At 45.2% G+C, this 16,937-nt stretch overlaps 5 protein-coding genes across 6 annotated transcripts; 2 read left to right on the forward strand and 3 right to left on the reverse strand.

Moving 5' to 3' along the window:
- Positions 1-1,374: 1,374 nt before the first annotated feature.
- On the reverse strand, positions 1,375-3,626 carry BDBG_00519 (uncharacterized protein). Its single transcript, XM_002629227.2, has 3 exons — positions 2,064-3,626; positions 1,912-1,976; positions 1,375-1,787 (listed from the first exon to the last, which is right to left on the reverse strand). The coding sequence occupies exons 1-3, from the start codon at positions 3,098-3,100 to the stop codon at positions 1,666-1,668; spliced, it is 1,224 nt and encodes a 407-aa protein (XP_002629273.1). The 5' UTR covers positions 3,101-3,626; the 3' UTR covers positions 1,375-1,665.
- Positions 3,627-3,636: 10 nt separating this feature from the next.
- On the reverse strand, positions 3,637-8,805 carry BDBG_00520. Of its 2 annotated transcripts, XM_031719923.1 has the most exons (5): positions 8,576-8,805; positions 8,361-8,452; positions 8,147-8,192; positions 7,454-8,060; positions 3,637-7,385 (listed from the first exon to the last, which is right to left on the reverse strand). In XM_031719923.1, the coding sequence occupies exons 3-5, from the start codon at positions 8,168-8,170 to the stop codon at positions 4,660-4,662; spliced, it is 3,357 nt and encodes a 1,118-aa protein (XP_031575845.1). In that variant the 5' UTR covers positions 8,171-8,192; positions 8,361-8,452; positions 8,576-8,805; the 3' UTR covers positions 3,637-4,659. The 2 variants fall into 2 exon arrangements, with proteins under 2 accessions (XP_031575845.1, XP_002629274.1); XM_002629228.2 differs by having other exon boundaries at positions 8,361-8,805.
- Positions 8,806-9,003: 198 nt separating this feature from the next.
- On the forward strand, positions 9,004-10,116 carry BDBG_00521 (oligosaccharyltransferase subunit ribophorin II; the record flags this gene model as incomplete). The annotated part of the gene is made up of 4 exons (XM_002629229.1): positions 9,004-9,146; positions 9,238-9,436; positions 9,519-9,806; positions 9,877-10,116. 4 exons carry the CDS (start codon positions 9,004-9,006, stop codon positions 10,114-10,116), a joined length of 870 nt encoding a protein of 289 aa, XP_002629275.1.
- BDBG_00523 (RNA interference and silencing protein) lies at positions 10,078-15,438 on the reverse strand. Its single transcript, XM_031719924.1, has 6 exons — positions 15,204-15,438; positions 14,813-15,109; positions 13,568-14,724; positions 13,261-13,511; positions 10,787-13,197; positions 10,078-10,685 (listed from the first exon to the last, which is right to left on the reverse strand). The coding sequence occupies exons 2-5, from the start codon at positions 15,070-15,072 to the stop codon at positions 11,737-11,739; spliced, it is 3,129 nt and encodes a 1,042-aa protein (XP_031575846.1). The 5' UTR covers positions 15,073-15,109; positions 15,204-15,438; the 3' UTR covers positions 10,078-10,685; positions 10,787-11,736.
- Positions 10,393-11,641, forward strand: BDBG_00522 (uncharacterized protein). Its single transcript, XM_002629230.2, has 2 exons — positions 10,393-10,700; positions 10,810-11,641. The coding sequence occupies exons 1-2, from the start codon at positions 10,499-10,501 to the stop codon at positions 11,208-11,210; spliced, it is 603 nt and encodes a 200-aa protein (XP_002629276.1). The 5' UTR covers positions 10,393-10,498; the 3' UTR covers positions 11,211-11,641.
- Positions 15,439-16,937: the final 1,499 nt, after the last annotated feature.

Raw genomic sequence — 16,937 nt, forward strand, 5'->3', positions numbered from 1 at the left:
TAATTGAGAGTAGTCTATACAGTCTGAACTCTGCAGTGAAGATCTGATATAATTACTTAATAACTCTACTGAGTAATCTTGAATTTACAGTCAGTGTCTATAATTCAGCACTCTGATATTATATATTCAGATATCATCTCTATGTAATAATCTATGTTGATAATTTTAACATTATATCTGAAGTTTCTGAGAATGCTGATTATTTAGTAAGTATACTCAGTGAGAAATTAAAAGTCAAGAATCTATATTAACTGACTAAGTATTTAAGTATAAAAGTCAATTATTCAGACAAAGAAATTGATTTGATATATTATTAATATATTAAATATCTTATTAAAGATTTCTATCTTGATAATACAGCTATTATTAAAATATTAATAAAGAATGAATTCTGTATTAATAATTCCTCTATATTAGAGAAAGAGACTGATTTCACAATTCAATGATATTAATATAATATAAGTTACTTATAATATCTTGTAGTTAAAACATGTTCTGATATTACTCATACTGTTTTACTACATATTTAATAGAACATTGATTCAACATTTCAATGTTGAAAGACTCTATTATATATTATATATTATTTAAAAGAGATTATAAATCTGAGTATTTTCTATAGACACAGTTTATATAAGAGATTTATTTCTATTAATTCTTCTATTCTCTCTGATTTCTCTGATGATTTCTATCTACTCTTCAGCTACTCAGATTCTGATTAGACCAGTCTTTTAAATAATGATAGAAAATCAATATTCAGCTACATTTTTAAGCTTGCAGATAGTCTGATTTTATAGTATTCAGTAAAGCAATCTTGTATATCTCTAAGTTTCAATGAGACTGAATATATGACTCTTAGTAAGATAGTTCACAAAGTAATATAAATTTAAAACCTCATGATTGAGCTTAGCTTCATTACTACATCTCTGATACAGATTCTCACTGATAATAAGAGTACTATAGATCTTATAAAGATAACAGTTATTACAGTCTGAAACAAGTATATTAATACATGTTTTCATTTTTCATATTAACAGTTAAATCAGAAGATCATTGATTTAGAATATATTCTTATCACTCAGATAACAGTGAATAAACTCACTAAATTTCTAGACACTGTGATATTTATATAATTCATGATTTTACTAGATCTTACAGATGTAAAAGTTGGGAATATTTAATTTTACATTTGTATTTGATTTTAACAGACTATCTTGATGGTTTGAGTGTTTTTGTATGTAATTCTTATTATCTTGAGAGAAGGTGTTGGCCGTTACAGCTGTTGCGGTTAGTGATCCCACTAGATCACATGACCCATCACTATATTATGTTCTTGTAGATAGATCTATCAATACAACCTTCAACTATCCTACAGAAGTTATATGGTGGAAGGATTAATAAGCCATATCATGTGACCTGACAATAAATCGGTTATATACAAAACAAAGCTTCTAGCTCATTAGAGACGACGAGTGTCATTAAATACACGGAATTCGTCGCTTTGACAAGAGTGGAGCGGAGCAGGGAGCGCTGTCGGAGGAGTGTAACGCCGGGCAAAATAAGAGTTTTAAAAAGAAGTGATAAGGGAAAGGTGTCGCAGGGGGTTGGTTATGTCAGATTTGATTACCATCCTCTTGGAGTAGTTTATTTAGATACCGAAAAATTTCACCCATTGTAATTGTCTTTGTTTGTCGATGTAGATGGTTGTGATGTCGATTGTGCGCTGTTGTCAACAAGAGGGAAATTGTTTGTTCCCGGCAGACTGCGGGGAGCTTTATCGGCGAATACTGTTTTGTTTACGCCAAAAGTGGATCGTTAGAAATTGTACGCTGCCCTCAATAATATATATAGGTGTAGATCTCTTGAAGAGTAAAGGGAAGACCGGCAAAAAGATTCACAGTAAACGCTTACCTCGCTCATATAGTGCGTAACTGGTGTAAAGCAAAATTGGGAGTGCGACCACTGCCGATGTCCATCTGCAAGAAAGTAAATAAATGAGAATTGTTGGTTATAAAGCGGAATGGGGATGATTTGTTCCTAAAGGGAATCCTGTAAGCCCCTACCTTCGTGCAAGGCTTTTATACTGCTTCGTATTTCTGATATCCTGCGGCTTAACACCTGGAGCTGGTTCCGGTCTCTGCGGTTTTACCCGCTGTGTCTCTCTGCGGGCGGAGGCAGCCTGTGCTAACTGTGGTCTGATGGCGGGTGGATGAGGGGGCGGCTGTCGAGGGCCGGAAGGTGAGGCCTTCTTGGATGCCAGGGTAGCCATGTCTGTAGTTATAGCTTGGCCTGAAGATTCGATGGGCCTTGGCGCTGAGGCCTTCTTAATCTTATCTTCTATGAAAGTTGCCTTTCTTGTTGGTTTACTGCTGCTGGCCGCCAAAGCTGTAAGGATTTTGGAACCTTGCACCGTAGCAACAGTGGCGTCAACGGGGTGTGCGGGAGGAGGTGGTGTCTGCTCCGCCACTCTTTTTGGCTCAATTGTTCTCTCCCTGCCTCTAGCCGATTGAGCAGGAGGTTCAGATATCTCTCCCGCGGCCTGAACGGAGTTTCTAGCCTCTGGCTGCCTCCTTCCAGTAGCCTCCTGCTTCCCAGCTAACTCCGTAGTTTCGGAGTGGGAAATCGACTTGGATTCTGCGGACGGCGTTCGCGGCGCAGGTGGCTGTTCGGCAGCTGGATTGGATGCGGAGGTTCTAAGCCTGGATTTCACGCCCACCTGGTCGCTCTTTGCCCTGCTATTATTACCTGGTATTTGCGATGGCGCGGAGGGAGGCTTCGGTAGTCCTTGCGCGGGGTCAGGAGCCGTGACGGATGATTTCTTTTGTCGAGTGGGAGCGCTTTTCTTCTTCGCTGCTGGTTTCCGATCGATTGGTGCACTGGATGCGGGTTTGGGGTCGGATGCTGGCGGTGAATTGGCTTTGGGCGAGGATTTGCGGGTAGTTCGCGTGGTGGATGGGGTTGACTTCTTGGTTGTGCTTGTGCCTGTGCTTGTGGTTGTAGTTGTCGACTCAGAGGTTGCGGTGGATGTTTTGGTTGCGGCGGCGACGGCTTTCTTCGGCCGGCCACGCTTTTTGGCGACAGTGTCTGGAGTGCTGGACATGAGTCTGGATATATCTAAATACTGCACTCGATTCCTATTTGTTATTTTCGCATTTATCTATTCTATAAACGAGATTAAACATAGGAATAAAAATATAGAGCCAAAAAAAATAGGAATGCAAGCACTTTTTCATGAAACGCGAGAATAACCCTCCCCCCTGTAATTACATAGTCACAGCGTCCAGCCAATTCTGCCTACTGTCAATATGTTCCTGCGCTAAATCCCCAGACCAAGAAACTTCAAGGCAATTTAATCCGCACGCGCGTTCGGCAGACGCGATATGGCGGCGGCCCAGGGAGACTAATTAACAGGCTACCGCGCCCGCAATTTTTGGTGTCGGTTCGGGCGATTGCCCCAGCTACCGAGAGCTACGACATACACTGGGCATAAAGATAGCAAATGAAGAAAAGGCCCTATTGTCAGAAACTCGAAACAACCGTGGTGGATAGAGCAAAAGGCTCCAGTGTACGGAGTAGGTAATTGATATGTTAGGGCTTACGACCAAAACGGAAACCCTAGCCTTAAGCTGATAGCAGGATATTTCCAGCAGAAGCTACATGAACAGCTTGTGCTGCATCCAGCCTTCTATTGATAAATGATGTGACTTGATTTTCATGAGTGAAATGGGAATTCACATAATAGTTAGGTGGACTTAACAAGAACAGGTTTATTCACCATTATAGTGTCTTAAAAACGATGGAATCATGGCCGCTTCCATACGCACGCCTCTCTTCCCAGCTCAACAAAATGAATAGTATAATGTGGGGTTATTATTTACATCCTTATCCATACCTGACTATAGTGGAGGTAATAGAGTATGGTACATGAATGAGAGAAGTAACTAAGGGTAGGATGAATAAAATAAAGGGCCGCGCGGACTTGTAAATTCACCGCCATACAGCGCAAGGTCAAAAACAGCCCACGTCAAAATTCAAGCTTGTAAAGCATATGCACAGGGTAGAAGGATACGAGAAGCAAAACAATAAAACTCCAAAACAACTTGAATCACCGCCAGCAGTGCCTTCATGTTTGTACCTCATTCCACGATAATGTACGCTTCCCAGGCTCTATATTTATTCCCTGAGGCATCAAGCTTGATGAATTGGAAAAAAAAAAGAAAGAAAGAGAGAAAGAAAGAAAAGAAAAGAAAAGGAAAAGGAAAAACAAAAGAAAAACTCCAAGATTGAGTGAACCTTAGTCCCTCTTGCACCACCTCTGTCTGTCTCGTAAGGAAATTCGTTTCCATAAACAGTCCGGACATGGAATAAAAGAAAGGGAGACTTCAAACAAAACTCCAACTAACTCCAAAATCATGCAAAAGCAATTCATCGACTTTTCCCAGTTCTGTTGTATTGTACAGTCATAATATGGGGTTTCTCCCTATCATTTCCCTTTACTCTCGATGGTTATTTTCCGGGGAGGTACGATAAAAATGACCTTTCCCGGCGTGACGAGATATAAAGACGTAGGGTAGATTGACATGTAAACAATGAAGTAATGAGGAACGAGAGCAATATGAAAAGCATATCGGCATTTGCCCCTTTGTTTCAGAGCGGAGTCTATTCCTGTCCGACCTGGGAAGTGGTGGGAGCAGCATCTTTCTTCTCAGCGGAATCTTCCATTCCACCAGCAACAGCATCATTCACCATTTTTCTCGCGGCTGGAGTAATGGATTCGAGACAAGTCTGGCGTGCAGCTCGTTTGCGCCGCTGACGAGGCTGTGTGGTCTCACGAGTTGCAGCGGTCGCTGCAATAGCAGCCGCCCGCCTCGATGGGCGACCGGGGCCACGGGTTGCGAGCAAGGCAGGGTTGGAATCCACCTCCATGGATTCTGCATCTGCATCTGCAGGACTTCCACTTCCACTTCCACTTCCGTTGCCTACGCTGCTCGTCTCGGGAATTGGCGCATCTATGTTTAGGCGACGCTTTTTGTTTCGGGTCGTTTTACTCACGTTGTCCTTAGGTTCGTCATCATCCTCCCTTTTCGGATCAGCGCTTTCCAAGGATTGACTAGCAGCAGCCCGCTTCCGCGATGCTCTCACTCTCTTGCTTGTTCCAGTAGATGTACCGGATGGTTTCGCGGGCGTTTTCATCTTGCTAATTTCGTTTACATCACTTGCACTTGCAGCTGCCCCCTGAGCAGTGTAAATTTCATCATATTTCTCAATAGCATGCTGAATATCTTCCAGCGATGTGGAACGGTCAATAACGATACCTCGCATACGAGCTGCGCGGAAAATCTTGACTTTTGCCGTTTCCAGCGCAACATCCTCTGCGACGAATGGGCCCTCTAGATCCTCGGGAAGGTTTGGCTTGCGGCCTTGGGGAGGATAGCCAAATACATCGTCCAGTTCGATCTGGATAAGGGACTTTATCTGGGGAGGGGATGGGGCAATACGTGGGTTATTGAATGAATCCCTTGGTCGGACCCATGCGTAGGTGGTTGGAACAATAACATTTTCTTCGTTATGTTGGTTGCCGCGCCCGGTATGGACCCAGCCATCACCGTCAGTCCAAGGGCGGGGGAGGTAGGAATGGGACAAGACACATGGGTCAAGAAACTTCTGGTCCGTGATAGAAGTAGGCCATTTGGGGGTATCATGCTCAACAACTTCATCAGAAACGTATCCTTCCACCATAGCTGGCTGTCCAAAGTTCGTTTGTTCACCAATGTTGTTTTGCTGTGCGGATGAGATGGCGATGGCAGCAGCCACGTCTGCAGAGGCACCGGTGTCCTTAACCACACCATTAGCGGAATTAGCTTGACTAGATGCGTCAACTGCAAAATCTTCAGCAGGGGTGGCGGGCGTAGCAACGTCAGTCTCCAACGAAAGAACATTGGCAACGGAAGGGGTAGGCTGCGAAGAAAAGGGACTTTCGCCTGGGACCGTCTCTTCACTTGTTCGCGTGGACTGGGTTTTCAGGGATTTCTCAGCAGCAGCATTGTTCAAAGCGGTTGCCAACTGTTCAGCGTACCAATCCCGACGAACCCGGTGGAGATCGATTTCCAATGTTGGTTTGAAATCGGGTTTTGAAGCAGCAGTTGCTAGATCAAGGAATTGCTCCATGATAGCGTCTGTTTCTGGGGACAAGGCTCGCGATGAAGGAGAAGGTGCTGAAGCATCTAAAGGAGACATCGTTGTTGTGGACGTGCATAAGCGCCTTGGTTGCTGGTCGGGCACACGGAGCCCAGATGCACCTGTGTCAGTCACACTTTGGAGACTGACTGCCGCTGCGATCTCATCAATGGAGCGCACGGTCATCGATCTGTTTGACGACGCAGGAGCCATATTTCCAGCTTCAACGGCGTCAGAGGCTGCCTTGTTCGTAGTGTTCGTAGCGTCTATGTCACCTTTTGCACCATTAGACTCCTTGATGGCGCTTGCGACAGAATTCTCTTTAGCCTGAGTAGAGTGAAGTTCAATCTTTTTCGAGGTTTTTGGAGCCCGGGCCCTGGTGCCTGATCTCGCCTGCGAGCTCAGTTGCGCCTCTATGGCCCTAAGCGTGGGCTTTCTGATGCGGGTCGATTGACGGGGAGGCATTTTGGAAGATATTTTGATTTCGGGAACAGTTTTGTTCCGACTTTCGAAAGATACAGACGTTGTGTTCGTGGGAGTGCTTTCTGGGAGGAAGTGGCCCGAAGAGTAAGGACAGGATGAGAGGGATGAGGAAGTAGACGGGCGGCGCTGGGGACCGTCAAGATGATTCTCCAAAGCCCTAGCATCCATTGATTGTTGTTTGTCATTGACACATTGTGGTGAATGGGATGCCTTGGGGCTGTGGTAGCTTGACAATCCGCTAAATGCCGCATATTCACTATCCAACCCCAAGGAAAATTCACAAGAGTTGATTTGTGCAACAATGACACGCACAGCCTTTGTCACATCAGGATCGTTTGATAGTATCGCAAACGCCTCTGTGAATCTCGGGGAACGAGAGGATTCCATATCAAGGACCTTAATCAGGGCATCTGTAGATGCTTGGTATTCCGATTGTAACTCTGGGTAAGTAAGCGTCGCAAGGACATCTACCACAAGTTTCCCTGTAGCAGCAGTGTCAGCATCTATACAATGATTATCAGCCATTGTGCCAAATAATCTGTCTCCAAATCCTGGTTTGAAGCTCTGCAATTTGGCTAGCCTTGGTGCAATTCTTCTTGCCTCCAAATCCATCTGGCAATGAAAGGATTTGGTAGAAAAGGAATCCACCGAAGGGCTTCGTTCTTCAGGAAGACGTTCTATACCCATTGTTGTTTGGCTCTCGTCTTCGTGCTTGCTAGTATACTCTATAAGGATTGAAAATAAAAATTAGACAAACGCCCTCACGCCACGAGCGGAGAGATATTTTACTTACCATGAAACTTGCATGTATCGGAACAATGAACCCCACTAACAAGATACAAAATATCATCATTCCGTACCCGGCTTCGACGGCGCCTCGGTCTTTGAGATACGTTACTTGTTGGTGAATTCTGCTCTGAGTCTGGGACCCACGGGTACGTAGATTGACATTTCTTGGTGCTGTCGATTTTTTGAGCAAGCCAAATTGCGACAGCAATTGGATTATTGTCCCAAGGATAATTTACAAGACTGAATAAATCCGATTTCGATGCAATTGCGGATTGTATATCACGCTCCTTAGCCAGGGCGCCACTATGGCGGCCTGCAACACGGCTAAGTGAGGAGGAAAAAGAAGGCCCAGTTGATGGACGGCTCTGCGTTTCCTTCCGGGAAGCAGAAAATACATTAGCATCCCCACTTTCCCGAACACTGCTAGAGTGTTGAGAATTGTAGTTATTAGTCCTTGGACGCTTTGCTGAGCGAGGACAATCGGATTGAGTTGAGGAATACGATGTGTGCGACGAAGGAGAATTCCGTGAGAAGCTCGAAGAATCGGTCTCGTCCTCCACCAACGTTACTACAGGCCGCTCCACAACCAGCGGCTGGGCATGGTTATATGCCTACCATCAATACCAGGATGTTAGATCAACAGGGAGCTCAGAAAATGAGCATGATGGCCAAAGACAGTTAAGAGTTGGTCAAATACCAGAATAGTCCCTCCCATAATCATTACGAACTGCGATATATGAGGCCTGAAAGAACAGAGTAAGATGTCAGAGAAATCCCAAAGCAGATAAATATATATAACACAAAACAAAATGGATCTGGATTGGGGCATTCATGTGCCATATCTAGAGTTGTTTCAAAATCTTCACTGGAAAGGTGGGCTATTGACTTGTTGAGGTTCAGTCACTACTCACCTCTTAGATAGCTCTTCCGATCAGCCAGCGGAGGTCAAAGAACAATGAAACATAGACTAGGAAAATCGCGAGTTACTTGCTATTCTGTTTGCCTGTTTTGCCTGTTAAATAAAGCTCACACCGCTTCGTTTGGTGGAGATGGGAGACTGCGGGAAAGTCCAGTTGCAGCCACAACCCTAAAGAATTGACGAAGGGACGAGGAGTGCAGAGCTCACAACTTTCCAAGGCATTTACGGTAAAGTGCATGTCAAGGACAAGAGAAGGCTTTTGTAGAGCACAGCAGTTGTATGGCGGAGATGTGGTAGTGAAGTGCAGAGTGCAGGCCGCAGCCAAATACTGTGATGTCTTCCGCGCATCTCTGGGAGAAAACAATTAGGGCTTGCGGCCCTACGTGACTTGTGCTAGGGTTAGCTCGGCGCTAGGCCAGATGCATCGACAGTGGCCAGCTTTCCAGTCCAACGGCCAAAGGACAGACTGCGCTATTACAAACAACAGCTAAACTACAAATCCAATAACCAATACTGACCGCTAGGGTGGCATTGATCGCTCTCAATTGCGGTGGTTTCATACTTTGAACTGCCATCCAGAAAATCTTGTTAGAGAAAGACTCCCTCTTTCTCTGAAATCCTCTCACCTCTCGAGGATGCAGTTGCGGGAGCTTCTCCGAGCTGGTCTCCTTATATCTCCCCTCCCCTCTGCCTGGGCTGCTTCTGGCTGGGGATTTGATGATGCATCGGTCTCAATCGCACAGAAGGGCGCTGGAGTTGGCAGTGGACTTAAAGAGAAGTGCGCTATATACATATTACCCTCACTGCTGGTGCGCCCAGTAGTTAAAGCACTGTTGCTAACTATATTCATCTATATTGGGGGTATTTAGGCTGCTAGAGAGCAAACCACTATCGAAGCCGTTCTCGTTCGGAGAGTCAGATATCCTCAAGCTTAGCTTAACGACACGGGAAGGCAGTGCTACTAAGAGACCTCACCAGGCTTTCTTGCTACTGAAAGAGCACGATAGCGGACTCGACCTATCATACCCATTAAGTGTGAAGGAAACCGGAAAGGCAAAGATAGAGTTGGTTAGTTGGGCAATTCCCCCACAGTAACGCTATACAAATGGAATAGGCCGCAATGTTGACAGCCCCACGCTTAATTATGTAGGCACAAAAAGACCTTCCTGGTCAATTTCTCCGGTCCTCGAAACCAATCGATGCCAGTGTTGTGATCGCATCGTTCGGATCTGCAATTGGATATGACAGCCGTGTTTTCCAGTTGGATGTCACCCACGACAATGCTGCCAGCGGGCCACTCCCTTCCGAAGCTCTCAGATATGGCAAGCGCGATGAAATCCACCATACCTTCAAGGCTGATCCGAAAAGCCCTCCTGTCATCATAACATTAGTGTTTGTCGGAGCAGTCTTAGCTGCACTTCCGATCCTTGCAGGTTGGGTACGTAAAGTGGACTAATCCAACGTGAGCTTTTAAAGAAAGGGGGAAAGGTTAGCTGACATTTCTACAGTGGTTTTACCTAGGTGCGAATTTGCATCACCTCCCAGTTGCACTGAAATCATCACCTATTTCGCATTTCCTGTTCCTTGGTTCGATTGTTGGGCTAGAGGGCATATTCTTCCTTTACTACACGGCATGGAACCTGTTCCAAACCGTACCCATTGCGTTGGCAGTGGGCGCCATTGCTTTTGTCAGCGGAAGTCGCGCATTGAGCGAGGTCCAGGAGAGGCGCCTCGCAGGGCTGCGCTAGGGGGTCTGGTTTTGCTAATGCTTTTTCGTCATGCTATTCGGGGCAAAATGGCATATGACAAAGAATCTTCACTTTGGAGCTGGAATCTTCCTAGCGCTTTTTTCATGAACAGATGTATCTCTAGGTCGTTATTTATTTAGTAGAACCCATGCATGCGATTCCTAGAACACCTGTGTGTCTTATTTATTCTGCTCTCCCCTCCCCACCTTCTAGCCCTAGACGCAAATTAGCGTTCCACCAAACCTACATTCCTGTCAGCTTTGGCCCCCGTAGAAGCTTGGACCGTCTCCGCAAAACCATCCATCATTCTCCGCTCACCGAGCTAGTTACTGTACAGTATCGTTCTCCGACTCCCCAGTAACGCTGCACACACAAAATTGCAATGGGCGCATCATCGTCGAAACCCATAAAGGCGGCAGCTAATGCAGCTGCACGGCGTCAATACCCCAAGAAACCCTCCGCACCGACCACCGGGCCCGGTGGTGCCAGAGCCGCGGATCCAGCGGCCAGGGCATCAAGCCGACGGGAACAGCCAGGACCAGTATTCCATGCAGAAGAGAAGGCGAGCGCTGTAAGATTAGAAGGTAGGCTCATAATTTCTTTGTGTTTTTACATATTTGCGCGAAATGAATATTAAAAAAAAAAAAAAAAAAAAAAAAAAAAAACTAACAACCCGGCCTCAAATAACCACAGCCATCGACCTCGAAGCCCGCGATCCTCAGTTCGCCGCCTCCCTCCGCTCCATCGGGCCCGTCACCCCCAACCCTTTCAACCAACCCCAAAACCCGCAGCTTCAGCAATCCCTCTCCATCGTCTTCCCCCCCTCCACCTCCTCCTCCACATCCTCCAACCCAGCCCTCCTCGTTCTCTCCTCCCGCGCCCGGTTAGAGAAGGCCGCCGAACTCGAACTCGAGTCCGTTGGCCGACCGAGCCATTCCGGGCGCGAGTTTTTGGATGTCGTGAGTATTAGGCATATTTTGGCGATGAGGGATAAGGGAGGGGTGTCGGAGGAGGTGATTGAGAGGCAGTTTCGGCTGAAGAAGGGGGTTGTGCGGTCGTTGGGGGGAAGGGGGGTAGTAGGGCTTGTTCGGTGATATTGGCGGAGGGGAGGTTTCTCTTTTTCTCTAGCTGGCTTTTTTTCTTTTGATTTTTTTATTGGGATTAAAAGGTTGTACATTTGCATTTCGACAGGTGCGCTCTATGTATGAATATGAAGGTATGGTGGATATTTTGGTGATGATAATGAGCTTTTGGCACGGAGTATATTTGAGTAGTTGGAGGTTTGCATGGGATTGAACTCTGATCACTCAATTAATACCCATTTGCTAGATAAACTCTCTGAGAAATATCCAAGACATTAGTTTAGAATTGCATTCTCGTAAAGCTCTGTGTCAACTTATCAATTTGATATGTGCCCAATCATATACTCAGATATGATCACGGTAAATAGACCAATAACCAACCCTAAAAAGCAAAATCAAGATTTCAAAATACCACTAATGACAGAGCAATGACTGTACTATTCCATACTGACTTCACAACCTCCATAGCATTTTCCACAACTTCCCCGATCCCAAGATACCCCCCTTCCCTTCGACACGATATATACGCAGATATCACTCAGATATAAAACATAGTATCCACCAGGTCAGAATGTATGCGAACATCGTCACCAATAGGCACAGGACCCACATCACTAGCACCAGACGAAGCAACACTGGTGTCAGGCGTGACGTCGAAATATCGACTTAGGTAGCGCCTGGCGCGCTCACAGACTAGATCCGCATAGTACGCCGGCGGGCAGACGCTGACGGCCTTGGTTGCTCGTCCGAACAGGTAGCAGAGATTATGGGTTAGGTCTTCAAGCTCATCGGCAATGCTGTCGAAGCGGCCTGCAGTCTTCCGCCCGGTGAATATCTCATCGAGGATCACGTAGTAGTGGGCTGGCCGAGCGGTCCCCTGCAGTGCGGTGTGGGCTTGGAGGAAGAAATCCCAGTGGCGCGATTCGGTGACGCCGCGGTCGACGACGGTTCCGCTGTTGGGATTTGAGTTGTTGTCCGCGTCCTTGAGATCGGTTGGGTAGAACCGCGTATTGTGCCGTTTGCCGACGATGATGATGGTGAATTTGGGGAGGCCTTTCTTGGTTTTGTCGGCTGGGTAGATAGCTTTGCACGCGCTGCGGAGCAGGGGTAGTTCTTCGTCCAGGACTTTGCCGTATTGGCCTTCTGATACCCCGTCGCGGTAGATCAGGATATTCTCCGGGAGGCTCTTGGAGTTGTTCTTCTGCCAAAGGCGAAGACGAGATTGGAGCATTATATCAAGATCACTCACCATCTCTGCGCGAGCCTGCTGTTGAAGACGGATGGTGGCGGGCCATTGACCGAGGACTTTATCCACGCTTGCAACCATCCCGGCTATGCTTGGTGCAGTGGAGAGCGAACCCGGGGCAGGATGCGTGACATCAATGCCCACAACCATTGTCTTACCTTCCGATATAACCCCCAGTTTGGACGGCTGAAGTTTGTGGTTGACTCCTCCGAGCTTCAGGTTGAATTTTAGCGCAACGTTGGCGAAGTATTGAGGCTGATTCTTCCTGAACTTTTCTGCGACTACGCAAATAGTATGGATGCCGTCCTTGATATCTCCCCTATACTTTACCTGGCTGTAAATTTGAGGGCTTGCAAAAGGTAGGATCACCAGAACCAATCTCACTCGCGACTGCTGGCGAATCTCGGCAAAGATGGGGTCCAGTGGTATATCCTCCACATCTCGACGAGGGGGAACGTTGACAGCGATTGGACGGCTAGGCACTGGAACAGCGAGCCCTTGTACCCTTGCCATATCTATAAATCTATCAACGCTCTCCATAACAACCGCTGGATCGGTTCGGCCGTCTTGGTAGTAAAGGAATGTCCAGGCAGGTAGCTGGGACCCATGTGAGAATGCGACTTTCTGAAGGTTCCAGTTCCCGCCGTGAGGGCTTTTAAAGCTCTGTCCCTTGTACTGAATAATAGCGGGACCCTCCAGCACTCGACCAGGAACAGTAATCAAGTTTGGCAACAGAGATAATCCCATACCAGCCTAAGTAATTAATGTAAGCAGGTCACGCTAGAGCTTGTCGCTGTAGAAACTGGGTCAACTTACCAGCATAGGATTCAAATGTGGGGTAAACCCGAGCACCTGGGTTCCATTTACGACAATCGACTTGGCATTTTCCACGGGTCTCCGGACTGCAAAGCGAATCATGTTCTGAGTCTGTTGGGGGGAGATTTTGGCATTTGCCGGCTGGCCAGGCAGAACGTGGCAGACCTCAGCAGGCAGGTAGATCGGCTCCTCCTTGCTGCCAACATTGACAACTGGTAATGCGTTGTTCAACTCGGGGATATTGGGGTAATCTATCACGAGTAAGAAATGAAGGGGGAGGTTGGGGCTTTTTGTAATTTTTGCTTACTGCGTTTAAAATAGTCGTAGACGCTAATATATGAACCCGTAGAAGAATCTCCACCCGGCTTCACAGGGCCCTTTTTCTGTTTTTTCCCGTTCTTCTTGCTTTGGCCCTCTGCCGGGGGTGTTGGTCCATCAGGAAAGAACTTGACATCTTTCGGACCTGCTCCTAGCCAAGGTACCTGTGGCGGGTTCTGCAAATAACGCCCATCACTCTGATGTGCAAGACCTTCAATAGTTTTGATTCGCAATATGACCCTGCCTGATTTATTTTTGCGGACGATATGATTGACGCTCACGCGTACTCGCTTAAGGAATCGGTTGAGTTTGTGAAAGTGCGTAGGGCCTCGTATGCTGGCTGAAAAGCTGTTCATAATATCTGGCAGGCTCCCTTCACTGTAGCACGGGGTAGCTTTGACTTGGACATTCACAAGGAGGCGGGAAGTCGTGGCACGGACGCTGACGAAGAAGCCCTTGAGTGCAGTGAGTCCACCAGAAAGATCATAGCTTTCCCCGCCCCGGCCAAGTGGAAAGTGTTTGTTTGCGCCAATTGAAAGCAATTCGCGATTTGTCTTGGGGTTGTGGCCCAGGACGATATTCAATGCCTGGATGATCTCTTCTTTGGCCGGGAGTTGTTCCCCGCTCCTGGGTGAGGAGAGATATTGGAGCAACGGTGCCACATCGAGAGAACCAATTGCGACGACCCGAACCTTGTAAGTCCTGGCTCTGGGAGCAGGTTCATCTTCATATTCGAGACGATACGTTATCGAAAACATCTCCTGGGGAAGGTTGATTGCGGTTTTGCAGACCAGTGTTGCTTTGTAGTCAGTTGCAATTTGGTTTTTCATGTTTCCGAAGTGCTCTTCCAACAGAAGCTCGATAATACGCTTAAGCTTTTTGCCAGCAGGGGTTTTACCGTCCTGTTCCTGGACTTCCACCTTATAGCGGTGCAGGGTGAGATTGAAGCTTGAGACGATTTCGAAATAATTGGCCCACAGTAAGACTGGTCTTCCTTGTGTCCCGAAGGCTGGTCTTAGAGGGAAATTCCTGTTAATTGAAAGAGATTCTAAACTCAATTCCTTTCCGGAGCCAGCAGGTCCTTTATAGCTATTCTCGACCTTTTTGACCTTGGGATCCGGAGCAGGAATACCCCCGCTAGCTTGGCTGTGACGGGTGGAGGAACGGTAAGCGGGATCATTTTTTTTTAAATATTCGAAAGGGATTATGATGCATGCGGATGATTGTCACTTACGAATACACCTCTGGCCCACGAGTTCCGCCTCCTCGTCCTCCGCGAAACCCACCACGATCACCACGGCCGCCCCGATCTCCCCTAAACCCGCCACGGTCACCACGCCCTCGTCCGCCCGATGGCGCATCGAAGATAGGATGTGGACCTCGGCCACGGTCAGAGCCGCGTCCACGTTGTCCACCTCGCTGACCCCCGGGGTCTCCCCCCATTCCCCTCCCTCCGCCCCGCCCTCTCTGACCTCGAGGCTGCTGTCCTGACATTTGGCTGCTTGGTTAGGGAAAAGAATGATACAATCAACTATTAGGAAAGTTAGTGGGCTGTATTAATTTTCATCTTTGTGTAAAATGGATAGATGAATATTAAATAAAAGAGAGTAGGGGAGGGGACTTACAAAAAATCGGGATTAAGCTGACTACTGTATATCCTTCAGACCAGCCGTGGATTTGAGATGAGGCTCCAGTGAATGACGGGACCCCTGCTGGAGGCCTCAATCCCAGCGCTAAGTTTGCAGGGTATGTAACTCGTTGCCAACTGTCTCTTTGCCATTCTTGGCATGTTTTGTTTGTTTTTTTGTTGGGGTGTAACCAACTAAGTGTAGCGGCTCCAGTGGCGTTGCCGTAGGGATCCTTATGGGAAGAACGTAGGGTTATTACACGACCGGATTATGGTTGTTCCACCATTTCAATCGGCGACACGGTCGCTGAGCTGTAAATCATAGTATAATGATGAATGAATGATGGAATCACTGTAAATAAGTGATAAACTGAAAAAATCAATTATTATATTAATGATGTTGCTGAATTCAATCTATATAATCACTAATTCTAAAAACTGTCTCATTCATCAGTATTGTTCTCTATTGAAAATTATAGATACTTCTATCTAAATTCTTCTGAATTAACTGAATTAAGTTTCTTTCATAGTCTTTATTTCTAGTTATATTACTCTCATTGATCACATCACTGAACTTATGAATTGAGATTTATAAATTAGTTATAATCTGAGAGATACTATTATCAGTTATCTGATATTTAAGAGTTGAGATTTCAGAGTAATTAGATACTGAGTATTTAAAAGTCTATATAATTATTAATTTCTGAATAAATCTGAGAATTATTTCACTGACTCTAGTTTACTGTTTCAGTGATTATTTCATAAGTTCAGAGACTCAGAACACTTATCAGAGTCAGAAAATTAGAGAAGAAAAGAGAGAAAGAATTAACAGCAGTAGTAGAAGAGTCAGTGAGAATTATAAAGAAGAGAAGAGAATTATTACTATTAATAAATTTCTTATTACTACTACTCTCATTAACTGTATTACTGAGAAGTTTAATAATTATTTTAAATCAGTTTATTATTTCAAATATTTCAATGAAAATACACTGTGCTTTCTCTCTGATACTGTTAATCAAGTTTATAAGATTCTTTATCATTGCTTTTTAACTCTTATAATAATTATTAATTAATCTCAAGATATTCTGCTGAATAGCAAGCTTTGTATTTTTAATATTTAATTTTTTCTTTTTAATAATAATTTTCTTCTTCTTTACAGTAATTTTCTTCTTTTCAATCTTTAATTTAACTCTTTTAATATTCAACTTAATCTTCTCAATTTCAAGTATAACTCTTTCAGTGAGACTGATAGATATATTTAGAACTTTTAATATAATAGTTATACTCTTCATATTTTGATTTTCTGCTTTCTGTTAATATATCTTTACTTTCTTGATTTACTTGAATAAATTCTTCACTGTCTTCAGTATAACTGACTTAACTGATTTCTTCATAACTGTTAGAGTGATAAGATAAAACTCATGAGTTTAGATCAGATTTTCAATTTCATTATTGAATTTATTAGAGTATATCACACAATCTTTCTTTTCATAGTTACAGTTTAAACATGACTTTATACTTTCTTTAACTTTGTCACAAACAGATTCAATATAATGAGAGAAAATATATGAGACACAGTACTTATATATTATTAACTTACTAGATTTGATGAGAGTATTCAGCCTGCTTACTATCTCTTTCTCTGATGCTTTTACTACTGCTGCATATGTATGCTTAGAAGTGTCTTCAGTCTTTTTAATGTTGTTGCTACTGCTGTTATTACTACTGTTAT

The sequence above is a fragment of the Blastomyces gilchristii genome (genome assembly GCF_000003855.2).
Source record: "Blastomyces gilchristii SLH14081 genomic scaffold supercont1.1, whole genome shotgun sequence".
NCBI classification, from domain to species: Eukaryota; Fungi; Ascomycota; class Eurotiomycetes; order Onygenales; family Ajellomycetaceae; genus Blastomyces; species Blastomyces gilchristii.